The sequence below is a fragment of the Parasteatoda tepidariorum genome, chromosome 1 (genome assembly GCF_982258835.1).
Source record: "Parasteatoda tepidariorum strain Cologne lab strain chromosome 1, Ptep-v5.0, whole genome shotgun sequence".
Classification (NCBI taxonomy): Eukaryota; Metazoa; Arthropoda; class Arachnida; order Araneae; family Theridiidae; genus Parasteatoda; species Parasteatoda tepidariorum.
Window position 1 is genome coordinate 4117340 of NC_141755.1, and position 22306 is coordinate 4139645.

The window sequence follows — 22306 nt, forward strand, 5'->3', positions numbered from 1 at the left end:
ATCTTATTCAGGATAAAATATTTTTACGCATTTATTTATTGCACACTGTGCGTTTAATACTGAAATATTGAAAGGGTTACCAGGATTATGCACTGTATCGATGTTTGGAATCGACACAGTTCTTAAAAAATTAGGAATCCATAAAGGGATGTGAGAAATGTGTAATTTCAATGCATAACTTTAAGGAGAAAATAGCCATTCTCTTTCTCTATTTGTCGAAGTTGGGGTAAAAAATAAAAAAAAATTCTCTCTAATGTTTTTCTCTTTTTTTCTCTCGCTCTAGTGCAGGGTTTCTTAACCTGTGGTTCATGGACCCCTTAGGGGTCCATGGGTCATATTTTGGGGGTCCACCGAATGCTCCTAATTTTTAAAACGTTTGGATCTGTAATATTTAAATAACATTGATCTTTTTTTTCCTTCTAAAAGGTGAAAATACATACATATTTGAAACTAGGTGAACGAGATACCCCAAATTCAGTACGGACTGCACACAGCCCTCTAATATCCCTGTCATATTTTTAACATCCTCCATTTTTAACATCCTCCCGGCTTTCAGTTTTCACCATCAGGGGCAACCCCCTGATGACGTCCGCTGTACTATTTTTATTATCCCCTATCAAGCTACGTACATTTGACACCTTGTTCAGGTTACTAGATCTAGAATTTTTTACTAAGAAGAAAGCCCAGTTTTTGAAATCTGGAACATTAGACAAACTTGGATTTGCTATTCCACAAAAACCTCTGGTTCAGGCATCTCTCAAAGTTGCATATCATATTGCTAAAAGCAAGAAACCGCATTCTATTGGAGAGACGTTAATTAAGCCATGTGCGCTGGAGATGATTGAATTAGTTTGTAGATTGGAACAGAGAAAAAAAACTTGAGGCAATTCCATTTTTAAATGAAGTGACACATTCAAGAATAGTTGAAATTTCTTGCAATATCTTGAAAAAGATCATCCATGAATTGAAAGTATCGCCATTTCCCTTTAGTATGCAACTGGATGAAACTACAGATATATCGAATTATAGTCAACTTCTTGTTTTTGTTCGTTACGTGTCTCTTGATACTATCAAAGAAGAATTTTTATTTTGTGAGTCTCTTTTGCAAACTACAAAGACAATTGATGTTTTAGCAATGTTAAATGTTTTCTTTACCAAACAAGACTTCGGCTGGAAAGAAAAACTTCATTCACTTCGTACAGATGGAGCACCTGTGATGCTTGGCAATAAATCTGGTTTTGCCCTGTTGGTAAAAAAAAGCCTCCTAATGTTCTTGTTACTCATTGTTTTTTACATAAACATGCGCTGGCTACAAAAACTCTTCCTACCAGCTTAAAAGATGCATTATCAATAGTTATTAAAACTGTAAATTTTATTAGACGTAGAGCTCTTAATCATCGTCTCTTTAAAAAGCTGTGTCTAGAAATGGCCGGAGTAAACGAGGTACTTCTGTACCACACGGAATTGCGCTGGCTGTGACGAGGCAGGTTTTGAAACAATTTTTCATGCTGAAGATCGAATTATCACTTGTTCTAGAAGAAAAAGATAACTCATTCTTCGAATATTTAAACAAAAAAGATTTTACCTATAAATTGGCTTACCTGGCAGATAATTTTTACCACATGAACAATATAAGTCTTTTAATTCAACGACCCGATATCACCATTATGGATGCAACCGAGAAATTACAAGCATTCTAATTGAAGATGCCACTTTGAAAAAAATCAAATTCAAAATGAGATATATGCAAACTTTTAAATGTTGGACGAAGTGCTTTCTGAAAATGGATCTTGGCAAGATAATTTGTTACTGAATAACTTAAAAAATGAAATCTGTGAACAACTGGAAGTACTTCAAGTTTCATTGAAAAAATATTTTAATTTAGATGAGATAAAGAAAAAAGATGAGTTGTGGATTCATCATCCTTTTCTTTGTGATATTGACTGTATCGATGATATGAACCTTGCCAAAGATGAGCTTATTGATCTTAGAACAAAGTCCTTGCTAAAAATGGATTTCGATTCAAAAACAGTCGGAGAGTTTTGGTCTTATGTGAAAGAAGCTTACCCATTGCTTGTAAAGCGAGCTATTTCAGCTATAATTCCGTTAGCTACAGTGTATCTTAACGAAGCCGGACTTTCCACAGTTGTGACAATAAAAACAAAACATCGTTATCGATTGAATGTTGAACATGTTATGCTTGTTGCTTTGTCGAAAACCATCCCTCTATTCAATTTATTAATTAAGGAAAAGCAGCAACAACCTTCAGAGTAAAAATTTTAATTTTAAATATTTTGTATACAATTAAAAAAATAAAATTAAATGCTAAAAATTTATGTTTCTTGCAATTTTTTTTCTCAGAGGTGACTTCTCCGTGACTTCTTAAAAAAATTTAAAAGGGGTCCATTGCATCAAAAAGATTAAGAAACACTGCTCTAGTGCGACGTAAATGAACTACTGCTACAACTACGACATTGCAGCTAGTCGTTATTTCTTACACATTTTTATGAACATCAAATCTAGATCATAGTTATAAAGATATAATCGAAAATCATAATTTTCATACATAAAACCCTCATTAATTCTAAGTCGGAACAGGGCATCGACATTTTATTTTATTTTAATAGATTTAGCGTGAAAGTGAACATTAGAAACAATGCCTCACTTGTTTAGATTAGATAGCAATGTCAGATGCGTAAACAAGTATTAGTAAAAAATTGTACTTGAAAATTGTACTCATGAGAACTTCATAACGCTTATAAATTCTAAACTGATAACTTTATTGATTTTGTTTTGATTTCATTCAATTCAGCGTAACAATGCATTGCTCACAGAGCACAATGCCCGATTTGCTCAAATAAAAATGTCAGATGCGTTAATAGGATTAAGTACAAAATTGCACTTTATATACATAAAATCGTAAGCACTTTTGAGATTATTAGTCTTTTAGACTCTCAATTGGTATTATTTGATTCAGCTTAAAAATTGCATCTGGAATGTTATCTAAACAGCAATATTCAAATCATCATCTCCACTGTAACCTTTAGAAATGGAAAATAAAGTGTCACAATATCTTAAATTCATGTTCATATCATGTATAAACAATATGATACAAAATGCATACTTTTGTCACAAAATGCACATTTACTTCGCATCATTATACCGTACCAATCCACTATTGGCTATCGAAACGGACTTCAAGTGGCAAGTGGTGCATAGCTGAACACTTTACCCAAAGCAATGCTAGGTAGGCTTTCACCGTTAGCGAATGGGTAGTCATTATAAAAGAAGAAAGTACGTTAATTTCTGTCATGATTTTAAATTTTTAAGCTTAATTTCTAACCAATTGGTTGGCAACTATATGGATTTCAAAACTATATTAAAACTAGTGCTTAAAGTTAGCATCGTGGAAATTTTAAAATATATTTTTGACAATCTAAATGCGAAAAATATTATGAAAGGGAACAAGATATGGAACTGGTCTTCTCCACAGATGGCGTAATCGAGCTCCGCGATCGCGAGTATTATCACTCACTACTATATGTTAGCAAGTATACAAATAGCAAGACTTTAGCTATAAAAATTTTTCTTTATATACTGAGAAAGAACAACATTATGAGTATTTAAAAATTACATACAGTTTACATTATTATAGGTTTTGATTTGCGATGGGATCAGAGCCGTTTTTATGTTTATAGGGGCCCTGGGCCTGTCATTATCTGGGGGCCCTTTATGAGTAAATTTAGAGAAAAAATTTTTATTTTGAATAATTTCTTAATTTTTTTTTATTTTAAGAGTAAAAAACATTTAAAATAATTATAAAAACTTATATACATTATTTTTATCGAAAATTTAAGGTAACAATACTTTTCGCGCTTTTTGAGAGGCGAATCTTCTATCACATCATCAAAATCAATTTCCTGTAAGACATACAGTTCGCTTTGCAGCTCAAAATCTGTAAGACTTAGAAACATCAAATTATGAAGGTGTGCAGAAAATATGCTAGGAAGTATGCTATAATACAAGAAAATACAGTTTGATTATTAGTTTTTTTTTAATAATCGTTGAAAAACTGACTCAATTTTGAGCCAATGTTTAACTACGTAGCCTTGAAATTTTAAAACCAATCCAGAAGAGAAGGAAACTCCTGGATCAGTTCGCAGAGGTATTGAATTGTCATAAGAACTTGGAGGAGTTTATGACCCCGACAGATTTAACATGCACCAGTCACCATTTTATACATGGGTATTATTCGGCCGGCTGAATTTGAACTTCCATTCTCACGAGCAGGAGTCCATAGCCCTACCAACCAAGCTATCGTGGCCAAGTTATTAGTTTATTTTATAACAGCCCAATGAATTTCGAGTTTACGACTACTAATGTTCAGCTCCGTAGCCTTGTAATTTTGAACCCAATCCATCATACAGGAGAACTCCAGGATAAAGTATTGGAAGAAATTTTTTGCCTTCATGGAGGACGTTATGATGGAACTAACCCGCATTTACGATACATAGAGAGGAAGAACACGAGTGCCTTCCACGGTTAGCCTGACGGTAAAGGGACTCTAACCCATGATCCGTCTATAACAGAGAATATTTCACGTCAGCACTGTGGTCGGTAAAAGTTGGGTGTGAAATTCATATCGACCAGCTATCACTGGGATTCGACTCGGTGCACCTCATTCAGAGGAGAATGCTCTATTCCTTGAGTCCATCTTCATTGAGTAATAACTCTGCGGCAGGTGCCAATTTTCTAATTTTATTAATTGGTACCAATTTTATTGATTTGCCGAAATTTAGTCATCTTCAAAATATAAATGGTAATTCAATCGTAATTTTTGTAGAAAAAAAAATGGAAATAAACTGTTCGTATCCATCTGTTCTTAACTTCTTATTCTGCATCTGCAATAAATGCAGAAACAACAACGAGGGTTAATGAGCAAAATGAACAGGGAGCGGAGCCTTCTAGTTTTTTAAATAATTGTTAAATTATTAGTTTTTAGCATGCATACTTAAAAAAAATAAGAAAAACATTTTTCAGTATTAATAAATTGTAATTAAAGACTGTCATCAGATGGAATAGAACCCACGATCTCACAGTTTTGTGTTAGATTTCATAATCATCAGCCCCAAATATACACACCTACCTTGCGGATATTTTTTTAATAATTTTTTTTTAAATTTAATAAATTAAGTCATTTGAATACTTGACATTCTGGAAAAATGCTTTCCAAATTACAATTTTTAACGTTTATAACAAGTATCTTCAGTTCATTTAGAAGTGAACCATAATTCGGCTTATCTTATTCATTTTCAGCTTATGCATATGCACCAAAAATAAATTCAAAACTAGACTAGATATAACACAAGGACTGCAAATTTAACTGTCGGATATAAAACCTTATTTAAGATTGATAATGATAAAAATATGAAAAATCTACATTCCTCTAATTAAATATTTTAAAAATAGTCTGCTTTTAGGTTATAATGTTAATTACCTTAATCGTAATGTCGGGGTTCCGCCGATAGAAGACATTTAATATATCAATGAAACACACTAAAGCTTTATATCAGTTAGCAATTAGTTTTAGAATTACAATTATAGAATAATTATTTTTATTATAGAATGAAAGGCTTTAAAAGACAAATATTTGTTAATGTTTAATATTTAATCAAAGAAAAAACATAACCCATATTGAAATCTAACGAATAGCCCCTGATAAATTTTGTGACTAAAAAATATTGAAACCTGATTGATTTCCGGATTTTAGAAACACCTTCTAACTATTCAATCAAATTGGTTTCGATGTCTTTCATCCCACCTATCTCATTAGTGATTCACCATATTTTGATATCATTTTTGTTTCGTTCTTACTTAATATTAATTTGTTTGTGACAATTATTTTTTAAACACATTTTTGCGAGAAGCTTAAAAATATAATATTGAGGGCATTAACTGAAATATTATTATTATTATTATAATTTTTTTTTTTTTGTATGCTTCTTTTACTTATATCATCCACACCGACAAGTAATTGTCTGCTCTAAATACTGTGATAATGTAAAATGAGATAGCCAAACAAAAGGTATGGAGTTATTTAAATTCATGTTCAAAAGTATTAATTGTTTTTTTGAATTGACAATTTCAGTCATCTTTTAGGCATTTAAAACTGCAGCATATCACATGAAAGTATTAAATATATTACACAATAAAGTAAAATAAAAGAGAATTCTGATCCTTAGGAACAGATATTAAATAGTCTCATCATCGAATGATGGAGCACAATTACCTTTTAAACAAATAAAAAAAATTTTACCTTTTAAACTAAACATTTGCTTATTTTTAAATAATTTATTAATACTCAAATTGTTGAAAAGATGATATGATAACGAAGCTTTTTATTTTATTCAGGCATTTATTTATATTTCTTTCATTTATTTTTATTTTATTAAATTAAATGCACACGTTTAAAATAAAAACAAAGCTGTCAAAATTTCATATATAGTTTCGATTTACAATTTTAAGAAATTGTTTCGACCTTGATTTGGAAATTTAAAAGTCTTATTAATTAAAAATTTGAGAAGCCTTATTAACTTTAGACACATAATAACAACAAAAATCAGGGAGTTAAAAATAGAAACGAATATGATCAATAAACAATAAAATCATAAGCAAACTAAATAAATTAATTTTGTGTACGAAATATAATATTACAAATTAAACATATTTCTAATTTAGGGGAAACGTGGAAAATTTGGTCATACAGGAGTTTTAAAAAGTTTTTTTCTCGTGTTTAAACATTTGTTTAGTTGATGATCATTTGATTTCAATGCTCGATTAAACAAAATCCTATGTCGTTTCTGTCTATTAGCAGTAAGTAAATTAAAACAAAATTACATTTGTTATCTCAATTTCATCCAGAACAGAACAAATCAAGAGTTTTTGCAGACAGGCCAGTCAAAGAGGGAATTGAATATTGGCCGGTCATTTAAATAAATAAACAAAAAAATCACAACGTATATATAAAAAACAGCGCAAACCTCTCATGTTTTCCCTAACCACAACCAAAATTGATATAATAAAAACATTTGCTTACCTCCAACGTTAAAGATTTATGTCTTCTTAATATCCAACGAAAATTTGATGTAGAAATTTCAATTCACGGATTCTCTTACGATTAATTTGAAAAATAACAAAATAAAATCAACTACAAAAGTTAAGCAAATAAAACTATTAGGCTAGTTGAAATATTTAAGATGATTAAAAAAAAAATGCTTTTATAAAAAATTAAAAAAAAATATATACATTTTCTATGAAAGAAAATTTAGAATTGAACGAGGCCCAATTTAAAGGCACTATGGAAATCTCAAGACAGAGTGACCCAATGGAATTCTAAGAAGACTCTCCCCCTATTTACAGCCCAAGAAATTTTTCTTCCTAGAAATTTATGAGCAGAAATCAGACAAAGGGGTGTTTCTGTGGATATCTGATATTTTCGAAGTTAGGAAAAAAGAGCCCCGAGGCAATATAAAGAAGCTAAAGACATTTTCCCACAGTGTAAGGTGAGAAGGCTATTTGACAACTCTGTGTGTGGTAGGTAGCTACGAAAGTGGGGATATTTTCATTAGTGGAAAGAGCTTTTTATTGCTCTTTTAGTTAGAAAAGTGAAGAGTAACAATTTTATATTTGTAAACACTGCGATTAGATTTTGAAAAGAATCCAACAGTGTAAGAAAGAAAAAAATATGTATATTATTGGCTTCAGAGGGCCTCAGCTCTGAATAAAACTTTAAAAAAAAAGAAGAAAAAAGTGGGGTTTGGGGGCCCTCTTAAGTTATAAATAATAATTGAGTTAGAATTTAAAAAAAAAAACAATTAATGCAATGAGATTTTAGACTTTTGGGGGCCCCATTAGAACTCGGGGCCCTGGGCCAGGGCCCACTTGGCCCATCCTTAAAAACGGCTCTGGATGGGATATTTATTATACCATATAGATTAGTGATAATTGGTCAAGTAAGAACTCCCCTAGCCATTCGTCTGGACCCGTGGCGTTGGCTGTCGTAATAAGATATGACTATTTCAAGTAGTAGTGTGGAATCATTGCTCTTATGGCAGGTTTTGGCAATAGCAGCAGACGGCCTCAGACTCTGTGGCGGGGGGATTTCTTACCGTAGACAAACTATAGCTGCCTTCGGTGACCAGGTTGTTTGCCATAATATATACCAATTTGCTAGACGAGAACTGTTGATCGATATCATTTTTTCAATATTTTCTGACAAACGAAATTTGTAGATTTTGTAGCACGTCCTTCCGGTCATGAAATTATTAATACATTGCTCAACAGGGAAACTAATGCAATTTATATTATTATTAAAAATTAAAAAAGAAAAAAACTTTCGTAATAGTTAATTGTTAAAGAAAGGGAAAAAATTAACAATTAAAACAAAATTTATGGGGATACAATGAAACGAACACGTCGCAACCCAAAATAAAACTGAGAAAAGTGACCACAAATTGGAGCATACAGCGTCATCTATCAAGTGAAACTAAATTCTCTCGGCCGCCTCGGTCAATTTTTTTTTTTTTAATTGAGGCAAAAATAAAACAAGAACAACACAACACGAATGTTTTTCTTGAAATTACAAAAGCGCAAGCGCAAATAACAAAAACAGCTGTTTATATAATAATATTTATTAAAATGCAAAATATTTTTTAAATGTTTCCAATTTACGATATCAGAAATAATTACAGTTATGTATGTCGTTGACACATCTGTAGGGAGTATCGAAACTATGAAAATAACTGTAATAAATTCAACGGGGGCCTATTGGGTTGTGGATGTTCTACCTGAATTTACCATAGATAAACTAAAATTAATGGCTCTAAGTCACTTTTTTAATCCGATAGACAGCATTAAAGTATCTGATCGTTATAAATTGATCCTTGTATCCCAAAATCGACCTCTTGCTGATGAAAGCACTATCAGAGATGAAGAAGTTAGGGAGAATGGTGGGTTCTTTTAAATGTTTCACATTATAAAAATGAAGTTTATTCACTTATTCCTTTTATAAAAATTTCTATTCATAGAAAATTTTATGGCATTTAGGAAATATTCAAGGTTTTCACAACCTAAGAGTTCACTCACAATTATACTGTAGTGCAGATTGAATTGCTTTTAAATGTTTTAATTTGCAAATCACATTATAAACTCGAATTATATTCACATATTTATTATTTAAAAAGTGCTAAAGAAAGATTATTTTACAAAAATTTTATGTAGAAAATATTCATGGTTTTTACGACCAAATATTCTCACTTACTATTACTGTAATGTAGATTTAATGTTTTATAATTTAACATCCTATTCACAGTTAATGAAATGTCGATAAAATGTTTAATAATACATTCCATTCAATCCTAGATTCTGTTCACTATCACTGTAGTGCTGATGACAGATTCTATTCATAATTACTGTAGTGCAAATGATCTATTCAATATAATTACTGTTAAATATTAATTACATTCTATCTCAGATTCTAGTTACAGTTAGTGCTTATGTAATGTTTAATAATATGGAATTTATTAATATCAATTAGTTAAGAAATTATTTGTAATGTTGATTAAAAATCTAATTTTATTTACAGATGAATTATTGTTATTAAGAAGGAGGCCTTTATTAGTGCCATTAGGTGAAAGTCAGGAAGAGGTAAATTAAGTTTTAGACTGAATTATTAACTGTTTTTACTAATTATTCTGCTCCTAGTATGACAAATATATTGTAATTCTTCCTAAAATATGTTTAGATAGATACAAGTTTTTTTGCTTTTTAGGAAGATTTCTTTCTTCTTTTTTTTTTTTTGTGTGTGTCATCTTTAGAACTCTTGAAAAGTACTTTCTCTCAAATTTTACAAAAAATTTAAAATTTCTCTTGAAAGTCTAAAAGGAGAAACTAAAAGAAAAAAACTTTATTGTTTTTTTTTTTTTTTTTCTCCTGCAATTTCTTGATTTTAGAACTCCTTAATTTTAATACATTAGCTGTATTTTTTTTTCCGGCTTATATTTGACCTAAAGTTATAACTTATGTTTTCTGAGTACTTTTCCATTTCCCCAGTGCAACTAAATTCAGCTATTTTATTTTGCAAAAAATAACAATAACAGTTACCTTAAAAATAAAAGAAATATAAGAAGAATAAGAATTTACTTGTGCTTGATAAATTTAGATCAGTAACTTTTTTCAGAATCATATCACTTTTCTTATTTTATTTATTTTGATACTTCACTTGATAATAAATAGTTTTTCTAATTAATTAATTTATGTGCCATAAAATAAAAAGATTGTGAATACTATGCATTTTTGAATGAAATTTTCAAAATTATAATCAGAAATATATTTTTTTTCTTTCATATACCTACGTGTTGTTTTCATGTCCAAAAACAATGGTTAATTATTGTGTAATGAGCTGACGCAAGTATTTTATATCTTAGAAATATCATTATTTAAAAATAAATTTGATGTTTACCTTCAGATTCCTATTTGGTTATAAAAATTATTTTTGTTACAAAAATACTTTAAATACATTTTATTTGTCTCCTTATAAATATTTTTCTGATATATTTTCAAGCTTTTGTTTATATAGAATATTTTTATAGTGATTGATACATGAATTGTGCAACCTAAAACCTTGAACCTAAATTTGTGCAAACATAAAAAAATCAAGAAATCTTAATAGTCAATTGCTATTTTTGTGATTAATTTTTTGTTGAAAGTTTTGGTATTATAACAAAAATGTTTTATTTTTTTTTATGTTTTTCATCATCATTTTTCATCGTGTGGTTATTATTTATGCTGAAAAAAGAAAAACAATGATAGTAAGGGTAATAATTTAAGTGAATAAAGTTCTTTTAACAGTAAAAGCATAATGAACTTGTATTACAGCATTTAGAATGGGCATTCCAGCCAATGGTTTCTTTCCCCCCCCCCTTTGTATTTAAGAAGGAAATAACATTTAAGTAACTGTCTAGAAAGCAATTGCACTACATTTTATTCTTAGTATCTGAAAGGGATTGTAATTGCAATTTGGTTACAGTTTTTATTCATATGTTTAGAACCATTATTAATATTTTAGAAAGAAGAGAAATGTCGCGGCCCGACTGACCTAGAAATTCAGAAGGAGACGTGCCATCTTCTTTCGAAAAACAACGATGCTACCATTGAAAGTCCTCCTGTGCCTGTTGATGTTAGTATTTTGAAACAAAATCTTATTAATTATTCTTAAATATGTTATTTTGCTGAATAATATTATAAAACTGCAAAATATTATGTTCTTAAAAACTAAATATTTTATAAAATTATGTTATTAACTTCATCATTGTGCTGCCAATATTATAATTCATTGATAAAAATGACACTGAAGGAATTTTATTTTTACTTTTTAAAAAAAAAGAGAGTAGAAACTAAATGTATTATCATTATCTTATTAAACTATTTATAACTACTGATTTTTAATATCCAATTTTTCAGTAAAAGTTTTTCAACTTAAAATTTACTTATAAAACTTGACATTAGAAGTAATTTTGATTTTTGTAAATAAAAGTTAATCTGTTTCTTTTTCAAAAAAAGTTTATTTTATCTTACAATTAAAATTGAATTGCTAAATGCAATTTACGATTATGATCTTGTACATATATGCATATTTAAGGAAAATATTTTCAGATTCAATGTTCATATATGTTTAATTTGAATATTTAACAAATCTATTTAATGAAAATCTGTTTATCAAAGCTTACTTTCCTAAGTTTAAAATGATAAAAAAATGTTTTGGTGGGTAATTTTGTGATTTTGGCCAATTTTCGCATGAATAAATGAATTTTCAAAATTTAATAGCTTATAACTCAGTTTTTTAAAAAAAAAAAAAAAAATCAATTCTAACAATTGACATTTGTAAATAATGGAATTGCCCTTAAGTTTGTTATTAAAAGTAATTAACATTGCATTTTTTATTATAGTTCCACACAGAGCTTAGAAAAATACTTGTCTCTCTAGTAATAGTATCTGAAAAATTACTGCGATATCATCCAGAAGTTGTTGCACTATTTAAAGAAATGGCAGAAGGTTAGTATATTTTTAATTATCTTAAAGAGAGTGAAATTTAAACAGAATTATCAATCTCTATTTTGCTATTTATTGTGTAAACTTTCTCATAGTGTTTGAGAAAATGAGGCAGAAGATAATGATTGAATTGTCTATAGCATAAAATAAAAAGAGAGAAATTATGATTGTGTAATATTTTGATTTGTGCCTTTTTAAAGGTTTTTTGCTTTCTTTGCAATACAATCAAGGATTTTTCTATTTCTTGCATTTTCTTGACTTGGTAATATCAAGTTTTTTTTTCTTTTTTTTTTTTAGTGTTTTAAATATATTGCAGCATCTTTGAACAGTATATCTTTTTTTTTTTTTCATCACTTTTTCCTGAAAATAGGGCTATATGCAAAACTGAGATTTTCCAGTTTTAAACTTTTGTTTTAAGATTTAAGAATGAGTGTGTTTTCCTGTTTATCTTTGCTTTTTATTTATTTATGCGTGTATATATATATATATATATATATATATATATATATATATATATATATATATATATATATATATATATATATATATATATATAAAATTGCTGAAAACTGAGATTTTCAATATGAAACCTTTGTTGTAAGATTTAGAACAAGTGATTTTTTCCTATCTATCTTTGCTTTTTTTTTTAATAAATTTTTTTATTATGGCACTGAATTTTTTAAAAGTGTGTCTAATAGACTTTGCATCAAAGTTTTGATTTAAGAATGAATTTACTTATTATTATTTTTGCCTTCTTTTACCATCAGCGTTGTTGCTATCAGCATTCTTATTTAGAATGTTTCTGCTATGACCTTTAAAGCTGCCTGCTCTTCTGCATTTTGCTGAAACTTTCTGCTTTTATGGCCCATTTTGCACCTTTCTGCATTGAGATTCAAATCATCTGCATTTTGAAAATTTTCATTAAAGTTTTGTGCTTTCTTAGAACTACTTATTGCACATGCATGTGGGAAGATAGTGTGAGGCTCTATTGCCTGTATTAGATAACGTCACCTTGAAATTTATCAGTCTTTATACCATTGGTGCAGAATTTGGATGTGAAGCATCTTATAGTATATAAAAAAAGGAATAATATTTTCATTTTATTTCAGAATTATTTGAGCTGATTGTATGAATCTTTTACTCTACTATTGTAACGATGTATACCAATAACTGTTGCTGGTATTTTCATGAAATTTTTTGAAACATTTAAGGGCTCCGAGATCACCCATAAACGTAGTTGAGGATAAGTAGTTTGTCATGGGATAAATAATAACATCTTTAAACTATCTCTTTCTTATCCTTTTTTTTAAAAAAAAAATAATAATAACAAGAAGTTTAATTAAGGGTACTATTGATTCTTCGAAAGAATAAAAATCTGTAAGGTATTATGTATTTTAGGTAATATCTTATAAAATTTTGTTGTGAATCTTCTGTATTCTAAAAAATGGGTGTTGACAGATACGCATTCTTTTGTCATCACTTTGCCCTGAAAATATGGACAAATTAGTTTGTCAAGTTTAAATCTTTGTTTAAGAAATTACAAAGTTTTTTTTGTTTCTTTAATTTTTTTTTGCTGATACTTTTTGGCTTTTTTTTTTCTTCTTAATTTCAGTTATATTTATATGTTTCTTAGTTAGTTTCATATTAGGCTCATATTAGGCCATTTTTACCAAAGATTGAGTCGAAACATATTGTTTATTCTTTTAACTATGTGCTACTTGGGGAAATTCAGTACAAAATTTTACTATCATCATTTGTATGTTTCTTTTCTTTTTTTTCCAAAAAAAAAAAAAAAAAGAAAAAGAAAGAAAAAAAAAAACGTTTTAAGAATGATTATAAAACGTTCTTATCTGAATTAAACTTTTTAAAAGAAAATTATAAATAAATACTTTATTGCTGGGGTCACACATAGTCCTTTCAAGGACCACAGGTTGTGCATTTCTAACTTTTTCAATTCATTGAAGCTGAATATGAAAAAAATGATGACAGGCTCTCTCTACTCTCTTAAATGGATGAAAACATTTTTTGAGTTTAGTAATAATAATAGACCATTTTTCATCTTTGTTTTCCATTACATTTTAAAGTGTCGAATATCATTATAGTAGCCTTGTTTAAATTGAAATTTTTAGCAAATTTATATATTTGCTATGGTATGATTTGGTATTTATATGGAACTGTTTATAGGTGATGAAGTTAGAGAAGATGAAATTACTGTGGATAGGACTTCTTTGAAGCAGCTGATGGACATGGGTTTTGCTGAAACCCAAGCTATTGAAGCATTAAAACAGAATAGGTTTGTTTCATTATTTTTGTTTATCTTTGATTCTTAATTGATGATCTCGCTTCACTGGCTTTGAAAAATTTTTTCTTCACTTTTCAGCTTTTTCTATGCCATGTTCGTATTATAGTAAAACAATTTATTTCTAGAATTATTTATTTATAATATAAATGATTTGTAGGAATATATCATATCTATACTTTTAAAGTTATATAAAAAAAATTTTTCATTGCTTTTTATTACCCATATTACCTTTTGCAATCTGACCATGACTTGAATAAGTTGAGAAATGCTAATTCTTTACTTTGAATTACTATATTGTTGTACATAAATTTTTAATTCCTTGCTGAGATTAGTTTCTTTCTCACGTAGTAATGTATCGGATGCTATGGATTGGCTGTTGGCGCAATCAGTTGAAAGTACTTCAATAAGTAGTCCAGCTCCAACTAAATCTAGTTCACCTACTCATATAAAAAAATTTGCAAAATTTTCAGTTTCCAAATTAGGTAAGTTTATTACATTTCTTTCTATTGTGAAAAAAAATTTTTTTTTTAACATTAGTATCAATCAAAACTATTTAAAATTAGTTTTATTGCTTCAGCATACTTAAGAAATCACGGATAAGTTTTCTTTCTTACCATTCCTAAAATTGAAAAAAATTATTGAATTTTCATTTTTTTTTCTTTTGATGAATAATTTTTTTTTTACTTGCATTAATAATGAATAGTTTAATAGCATGTTTTTGCATGCAATCCTGTCATGAGTACAATAATCTTATTTTATTTCAAACTGTTATGTACGTTCTGAAACTTGCAGTTAAAATTCAAGTAGTTAAATAAAAAAGATATTAATTTTTCAAAAAATATTTTTTAATACAATGCTGAATGTTACAAAATTGACCATTACAAAAATAATAATAATAAAAAAAAACATTAACTAAAATAATAACTTAAAGCTAGCTGTTGTCTCTTATATCAAAGCATTAAAAAACCTCATTTACATTTTTGTGAGAAATATGTTAAAATTATTTTTCTAAATTTCTACAACTTAAAACTATTAGTAATCAGTTACCAAAAATTCACTTGATAATACATGCATCAGCATACTATTTCTACGTAATAATTCAAAATATGGAGAGAAAATAAATTTATTGAGCAAACAGTTTTAAAAATGTCAAACTTCTGTTTGTTTTCTATTACTGTTATTGGAAAAAGTAGCATTTATGAAAACACTCTATGGGTATGAAATTATTCGGATTGCAAGTTGCATAACATAATTTTGTCATTCAATGGTTAAAGTTTTAAGAATCATAACATTTTACAAAATTAACAATTCTGTTTTACCAATTTTTTTTCCCAATTAAAAATTACAAAATATGTTATGTGCTTAAATATATTTGAAGATTTGTTTTTCTCAGTATAGTTCTAGTTTGTCTTAAACATTTCAGTGGAAAAAGTGGAAAAAACACTTCCAACATCAACACCTACTCCAAAGCCTGAAATCGAAATGCCAAGTACTTCTCATGGAAGTGGTTCAACCAATAGTGAACAAAGTAGGATTGTAGAAATGATTCGATGCTTTCGAGCCTATAAAAGAAAAGTTTTTAGACCTAGTGCTACTGTAAGAAACATTTGATTTTATGTGTAAATTTTTGTTCACATCAGACTCTCAGTGTAATATAGATTTTAATACCTGACTAGATTATCTTCTTTACATTTTTATATCATTAATCGTAATTTATTATTAGGTTGAAACAACTAATTAGTGTTACAGTAAATGTAATGTTATTGTAAGTTTTATGTTCTGGCATATTCTCATGTAAATATTTTTAACACTTGTGGTTTATTAACGACATTTAAACATCTTTTTTTAAGAGACTGTACTGAAAAATTTATTAAGATTTAAGAAAAAGTTAGAACGACATTTGTGGTCATGCAAGTTTTTTTTTTTACTTAAAGAAGAATTTCTATACAGCATTTATTATTTATTTCAGATGTGTCTTTAACTCTTTTGTCAAACATCTTAACTTTGGACCAATTATCTTTTTCTAAACCTTTACTTAAAATTATGAATTCATGGATAAAAAGTTTGGAATAAAAATATACAGGGACCACAGACCTTCTATTTTTTCTGTTTTTCCTATTATTTCTGCACCCCTCCTTTTTTTCTGTTATTTCCTATTTTTTCTTATTTTTTACAAAACCATCTGTCATTTCTGCTATTTCCCCTTTGAATGTAGTGACAGCCAAGGAGATGGAATAATGACTTCTAGCGTCAAGTATTGCAATTGCACTTGTTTTTCAATTCGTTTGTTATGAATGGGGCAGAAGGTAGTAGAGCGTAAAATTCTTTTTAGTATGCCAGCTTCTGCTTCATGTTCAACTGGAGTGGAGGACTGGAGGTTAAATCATAAAGAGATTGTGATACACGTTTTCTTTCTGATTTTGATTAATGTTATAAGCAAAATGTTGAAACTCTAGATAGCATTAATCCTGTGCCAGAATTACAGCGACATTGTCGCAGAACATTACACAGTTCTTGCAGAAAGATGGAAAGTAAAATTTTAGTTAAAAGTAAAAAAAAAAAATATATATTTATAGTAGCTACTGAAGTGGAAAAATCAAATGAAAATTGAGGCTTGTTTATTCTTCTAATAAATATGAAAAAAGTCTTAATTGTAATTGATGTAGAATAAATTGCAAATTTAAAGTAATAATATTTGTGGACCCATGAATGCGATCTGGTAGTTGAGAAACAAATCATTTAGATGATTGCTATCAAGTCCAGATTTCTTGGAAGCATATATTTTATTCATTATTCTTAGAATATATCCGATGTAACACAAAATAACTTTTTTAAAATTAAAAAAAAATTTATATCTTGTCCTTATATAATTTGATTTCTTAATTGATTGGATATATTAATTTTATTTGCAAAAGGAATATACATTAAGGTGTATTAGATTTGTAGTTTCTTCTATAATAATCTCACTTTTCGTTGTAAGACTGTGAAGGAAAGTTTATTTCGTATATTATTTTCTGTTTTTTTTTTTTTTTTTTTCAATAATGTTTAAGTGAATTTTATTTTAATTATATGAATAAACTTTTAGCTGATGTGAAACTATAATATTACTGCAATATAGTTCTCTCAGTAGAGCTATTATAATATCAATATTTTTGCTTATTTCTTTATTCTATCTGGCTAATTTTTAGTCAATTTATTAATGTTGATTTATAGGCACTATCGAATTTGAAAGAAATGGGCTTTGCAGAAGCAGATATATTAGATGCCTTAAGAATAAATGGAAATAATCAAGATACTGCTGTAAGAACTCATTCATTATTTAAATTATTAAGAATTACCATATTATTTTTACTTAAACGTTAGAAATTGTCATTTTACGGTAAAGAATTAGAATATCAAAATAATTTCAGTGTGACTGGCTTTTGAGTGATAAAAAGCCAAATTTTGAAGATGTTGAAGAGGGATTAGATCCTGATGGCCCAATCTATAAGTCCATAATGTCTAATCCTGTAGTGCAGCTGGGCTTAAGTAATCCTAAGACATTCCTAGGTGAGTTGCAAATGGTTATATGATTAAGAATAAATTTTAACTGCAATAAAATGTTCTATACTCTTTTATTTTCAAATGTTAATTGCGTATTACTTGAATAAATTACTGTGGAAATTGCATTATGAAACAGCAAAAAAAGTTCTACTTTGTCAAAATATAATTTGGAAAATTCATTTTAAATTTCTTATTACTGATACTTTTTAAAATAGCCATCTCACTACCTCAAAGGTTAGTAAAATTAAAAGTACTTCAAAGTCTTTTTAAGACCTTTAGAGTCTATAAAAAATTTTATCCAAATCTTTAAAAATTTTAATCTTTAAAAAATTAATTTAATTCTTTGCAACTGATTTTAAATTAACCCAAATTTTAACAAACCATGGAAATTTTAAGAGATATTTATTTGGTTACCATCTGGTGACCAGTGGACTTTGTGTTTGTGGCGATGCTGATGAAGATGCTGAGCACATTCTTCTTCATTGCAAACTGTATGCGAGTGTCCGAATTAAATTAAAGACTGATTTGAGGCGGCTTTCTATTTATTGGCCTCCTGTTTTTTCAGAACTGGTCAAAAGTATCGAAAGTCTTGCTGCCTTGCACAATTTTGTTTGTAATGTAAATTTTTAAATTTTCTTGTTTGTTTTCTACTTACTTCTGTAAGCCTCATGCTATACTTTGCAGTGCATGAGGAGTTTTCAATCGTTTAAATAAAGAAATAAATTTTTAAAAAATTTTTAATCATAAGAATATTAGAAACTGTTCTTCATTTTTTTTGATCACTGCTTGATCATATGTTTATGTAATCTAATTTTATCGCATTGTTTATTATAGTGAATTATAAAAATATCTTTTAGAGGCATAGCACCTGGTTTGTTACTGTTTTGTATATTAAAAAAGTATTTTGTTCGGATTTTAATTTTCCATAATGATACATTGCCACATTAAAGAAAAGGGGAAAAAATGTGTCAAACCTAATTTTAGAATCTCTATGTAAATTAAGTGACTAATTACCTTGATGCTTACATATGCCTAACTTTATTTAAACCCATTTATTCAAAGCTTAGCATGTTAACTAATTTTAAGTATTCTAGTTCTGTTTCAGTTTTTAACCGATCTTTCGTACCTGCTTTTTTACTCATTGTAAATTATTTTTATCTGTTAAAAGAGTTAGAAAAAATTAACTGCAATTTAGGAATTCCTAAACTCAAATTTTGTCATGATAAAAATACTTGCAACTTTAAATTTATTCCTTAATCTCTTAAATTGCTTTTTTTTTAAATTTTGCTTAAATTCCCTTATCATAGAATGATTCTTTTTATTATTTATTTATTTGCAAGAAACAAATCATTATAAAGATGATATTTTTTTCCCAGCCCTCCTTCATATGCTAGAGAACCCTACAAGTGCTTGTCGCTGGCTGAGCGATCCAGATACGGCTCCCATACTTAGTCAAATTTTCCGTATTTATCATGCAGAGAAACATTCATTACAGTTAGCCAGGCCATTCCCACAGTAACATCAATCTGTGTACTTCAAAAGTGTAAATAGCTTTCATGTAAAAGTACAAGCTGACTTTTTACTATAGTAAGAGACTGAATAAAATGTATATTTAAGAAATTCTATTTATTGTATAGATGAAAGTTTTGAAAAGAATCAAGTAATGTTAGTACATGTATAAAGCTCTCTAATTTAGGAAGAAAAAAATTTGCTATTTATTTCTTTTTCATTGTGTATATTAAGGTTTGTACTTAAATTAACTCTAAAGTTATTCTATAGTTTTTTAATGAAAATGTAGATCAGTAATACCATACCTTCTTAAAATTTCATTTCCTGATTGAAGACAAATTTTAATGTAACATAGTATATTTAACTGTATATAGTCATTTTTTTTTTATATAACTGAAACATTATGCATTGAATATTGGCATTTTATCAACACACTTCTTTAACATTTATAAAAACACTTTTTAATCTGTTGCATAGTAAAGTTACCTTCTGAGTTAAAAGGTAATTACGACAGCTATTCTTTAAGTTAGAGCTTCTAAATTCCATTTTATATTTTCTAATGAATAATGCCAAAAAGTATATTCAAATAGACCCAGAACGAGACGTTTTATCGTAATTCGATGAGTCGGAGAGCTCTGCTAGTTTGTGGTTGAGTCATGAAAGGATGATAAGCCTGTTTCTATCTAAATTGAATGCAACTTTTGACTATAATCATTACAAAATATTTAAAATTAAATTAAAATTATGTTGATTGAGACAACAAAAAAAAGTACAAGTTAGAATGTGCACTAACAGTCCACCCATAATGGGTTGGTATGCAATGACATTTTTGACCTATGGGTTAGTATGCTATTCTCAATCCTTTAGATGTGCCACCCCTTACAGTTATGGCCATTAGTTTTAATTTGTTACTAATTAAATAAGGTTTGAAATGTACTAACTAGTATATTTCAGGGAAACATCAGGAAATTATAAACAAAACATAGCTTTTAATGAAAAACTACTTTAGTTAGTTAAAAGGTAGAAAATAAATTTTAATAAATCAACAAAATAATGCACCATAACTGTTTTACACCATGTTTTTTGACCTTGAAGACTGGAGTATTTTCAAATTGTTACACTACATGTTTTTTTACTAACCTCTCTCATCATACTTATACCAATTGTTACCTTGTTTTTCATGTACCCTTTCAAATTATTTATAATATTTACTCTTTTTTATAATTGCAAAATACTTTTCCTTCCATTGTAATACTTATCCCACTATTATACTGTTTATTGTTGTTGTAAATATGTGTTGAATGATCTTGGATCTCAGTGGAATCCTAATTTTAATTACGAAAAGTATTAAATAAAATCTTAATAAAATTAGAAACTACAAAATGACTGAAGAGATTAAATGTGTTCTTTTTTATCTCATATTTTTCAAAATTATGATTAGTTAACCTTCTAGACGTGGAATTCTGTCTTCCGCTATAGATCATTCCTATCCCATCAGATTTTCTCTTCTATTTTTCTTTAAAGACTGTTGTACAGTATAGGTGTGTGTGGGGGGGGGGCATTCTTGAAAATCAGCCCATCAGCAGAAGGCCCATACGTGTAAATAAGCTTTCTATCTTTTTAGCTTAAAATGGAAAAACTGATAACTTTAAAAAAATTAAAATATTTGTCCTCAAGGCTTATTGGTATTAAAATTTTATAAAGGATGTTGTTGTAATTAGGAAAGGTTTCATTATATTTCAGTGTTCTATGTCACCAATGTAAATGAAAGTTAATTTTTTGTTTACAATGTGTCGAATAAAATTTATTTATTTGAGCAGTCATTGAGATTTAGAGCAAATAAAAATCATCTGACAAAGTTTGTTGTTCAATTAGCTCAAAAAATTTAAATAAATAAAATTAAAGATATGAAGATCAAATCAATGTGCCGTTTTCTTTGCCACGTGTTTCATTAATTTTATGTGCTGGTTGATGAGTTGTTCATGTCTTGCTTCTGCAACATATTTTAGCTTACTCCATTGAAAACACTCCAATACAGGTTGTTTTTCAGATACTTTTTATTTCAGGGTCGCCACTCCACAGGGAGAAAGAGGAAAATACAGGGAATTTAAAAATCAGCTGAAATAACAGGGAATTTTGAGTTTTTCTTTAGAAACTGGGAAAATACAGGGAATTTTGTTTCTTATTTTCATTTTTTAAAAAATGGTAGCACCACTCAAAGTGCAATTTATGGAATATATAAGGATGATATTTCAGCCATACTAAACTAGTTCACTTACTATAGCATCATTTGTTTTAAGTATGTTCATCTGTTCCTTCTTTTCTTCAAATTTTTCAGCAATTATAACTAGTATGGTTAGCCCAATATAGCTCATACAAGAGTTTCAGTGATTGTGTTTTTCCTCTTAATATATTATGTATAGTATATACAGGGAAAATACAGAATTTTTTTTCTCCAGATTTGAGTGGCAACCCTGTATTTGCATACTCCTCATGGAGTTTGCTTTTTTTTAGGTTAACACAGTCCCATCATATCCCCAGTTACCTTTCACTTTTTTTACTCCTTTTGTCATAGTTTGATTTTGTTACTTTAAATTTCTAGTATCATTAATGTTTGACACAGTATACTCATTTTCACTTTTTATATTCTTTTCTACATTCTTAAAGAAGTATCAGATTTTTAGGTTTTGAAATTAAAACTTGGAATGCATTAATTATTCTGACTCTTCAGTATCCAGCCACCTAAGCCAATTACCTAACTAGGTTGAATTGCTAGATATTTTGTATAGTTTTCCTAAAATAATAAATTAAAAAACTTTAACATAATGTTTTTCATAAATATAT

The 22306-nt window shown here is 28.4% G+C and overlaps 1 protein-coding gene across 2 annotated transcripts; it reads left to right on the plus strand.

Annotated features, from left to right (window-relative positions):
- The first annotated feature begins 8585 nt into the window (after positions 1-8585).
- Kpc2 (Kip1 ubiquitination-promoting complex subunit 2) lies at positions 8586-20845 on the plus strand. 2 transcript variants are annotated; one of them, XM_016054359.4, is made up of 10 exons: positions 8586-9008; positions 9644-9705; positions 11126-11236; positions 12006-12111; positions 14293-14401; positions 14759-14892; positions 15834-16006; positions 17624-17710; positions 17821-17959; positions 19330-20845. In XM_016054359.4, the coding sequence occupies exons 1-10, from the start codon at positions 8753-8755 to the stop codon at positions 19470-19472; spliced, it is 1320 nt and encodes a 439-aa protein (XP_015909845.1). In that variant the 5' UTR covers positions 8586-8752; the 3' UTR covers positions 19473-20845. The 2 variants fall into 2 exon arrangements, with proteins under 2 accessions (XP_015909845.1, XP_087014575.1); XM_087158449.1 differs by lacking the exon at positions 17821-17959 and having other exon boundaries at positions 8609-9008; positions 19330-19576.
- Positions 20846-22306: the final 1461 nt, after the last annotated feature.

Excerpts from the sequence above, each read along its gene's own strand:
- Kpc2 (XM_016054359.4), top strand. The coding sequence starts at position 8,753 with ATGTATGTCGTTGACACATCTGTAGGGAGTATCGAAACTATGAAAATA. Across the intron at positions 14,402-14,758 it reads GAAGCATTAAAACAGAATAG|TAATGTATCGGATGCTATGG; the intron begins GTTTGTTTCATT and ends TTTCTCACGTAG. Across the intron at positions 14,893-15,833 it reads ATTTTCAGTTTCCAAATTAG|TGGAAAAAGTGGAAAAAACA; the intron begins GTAAGTTTATTA and ends TAAACATTTCAG.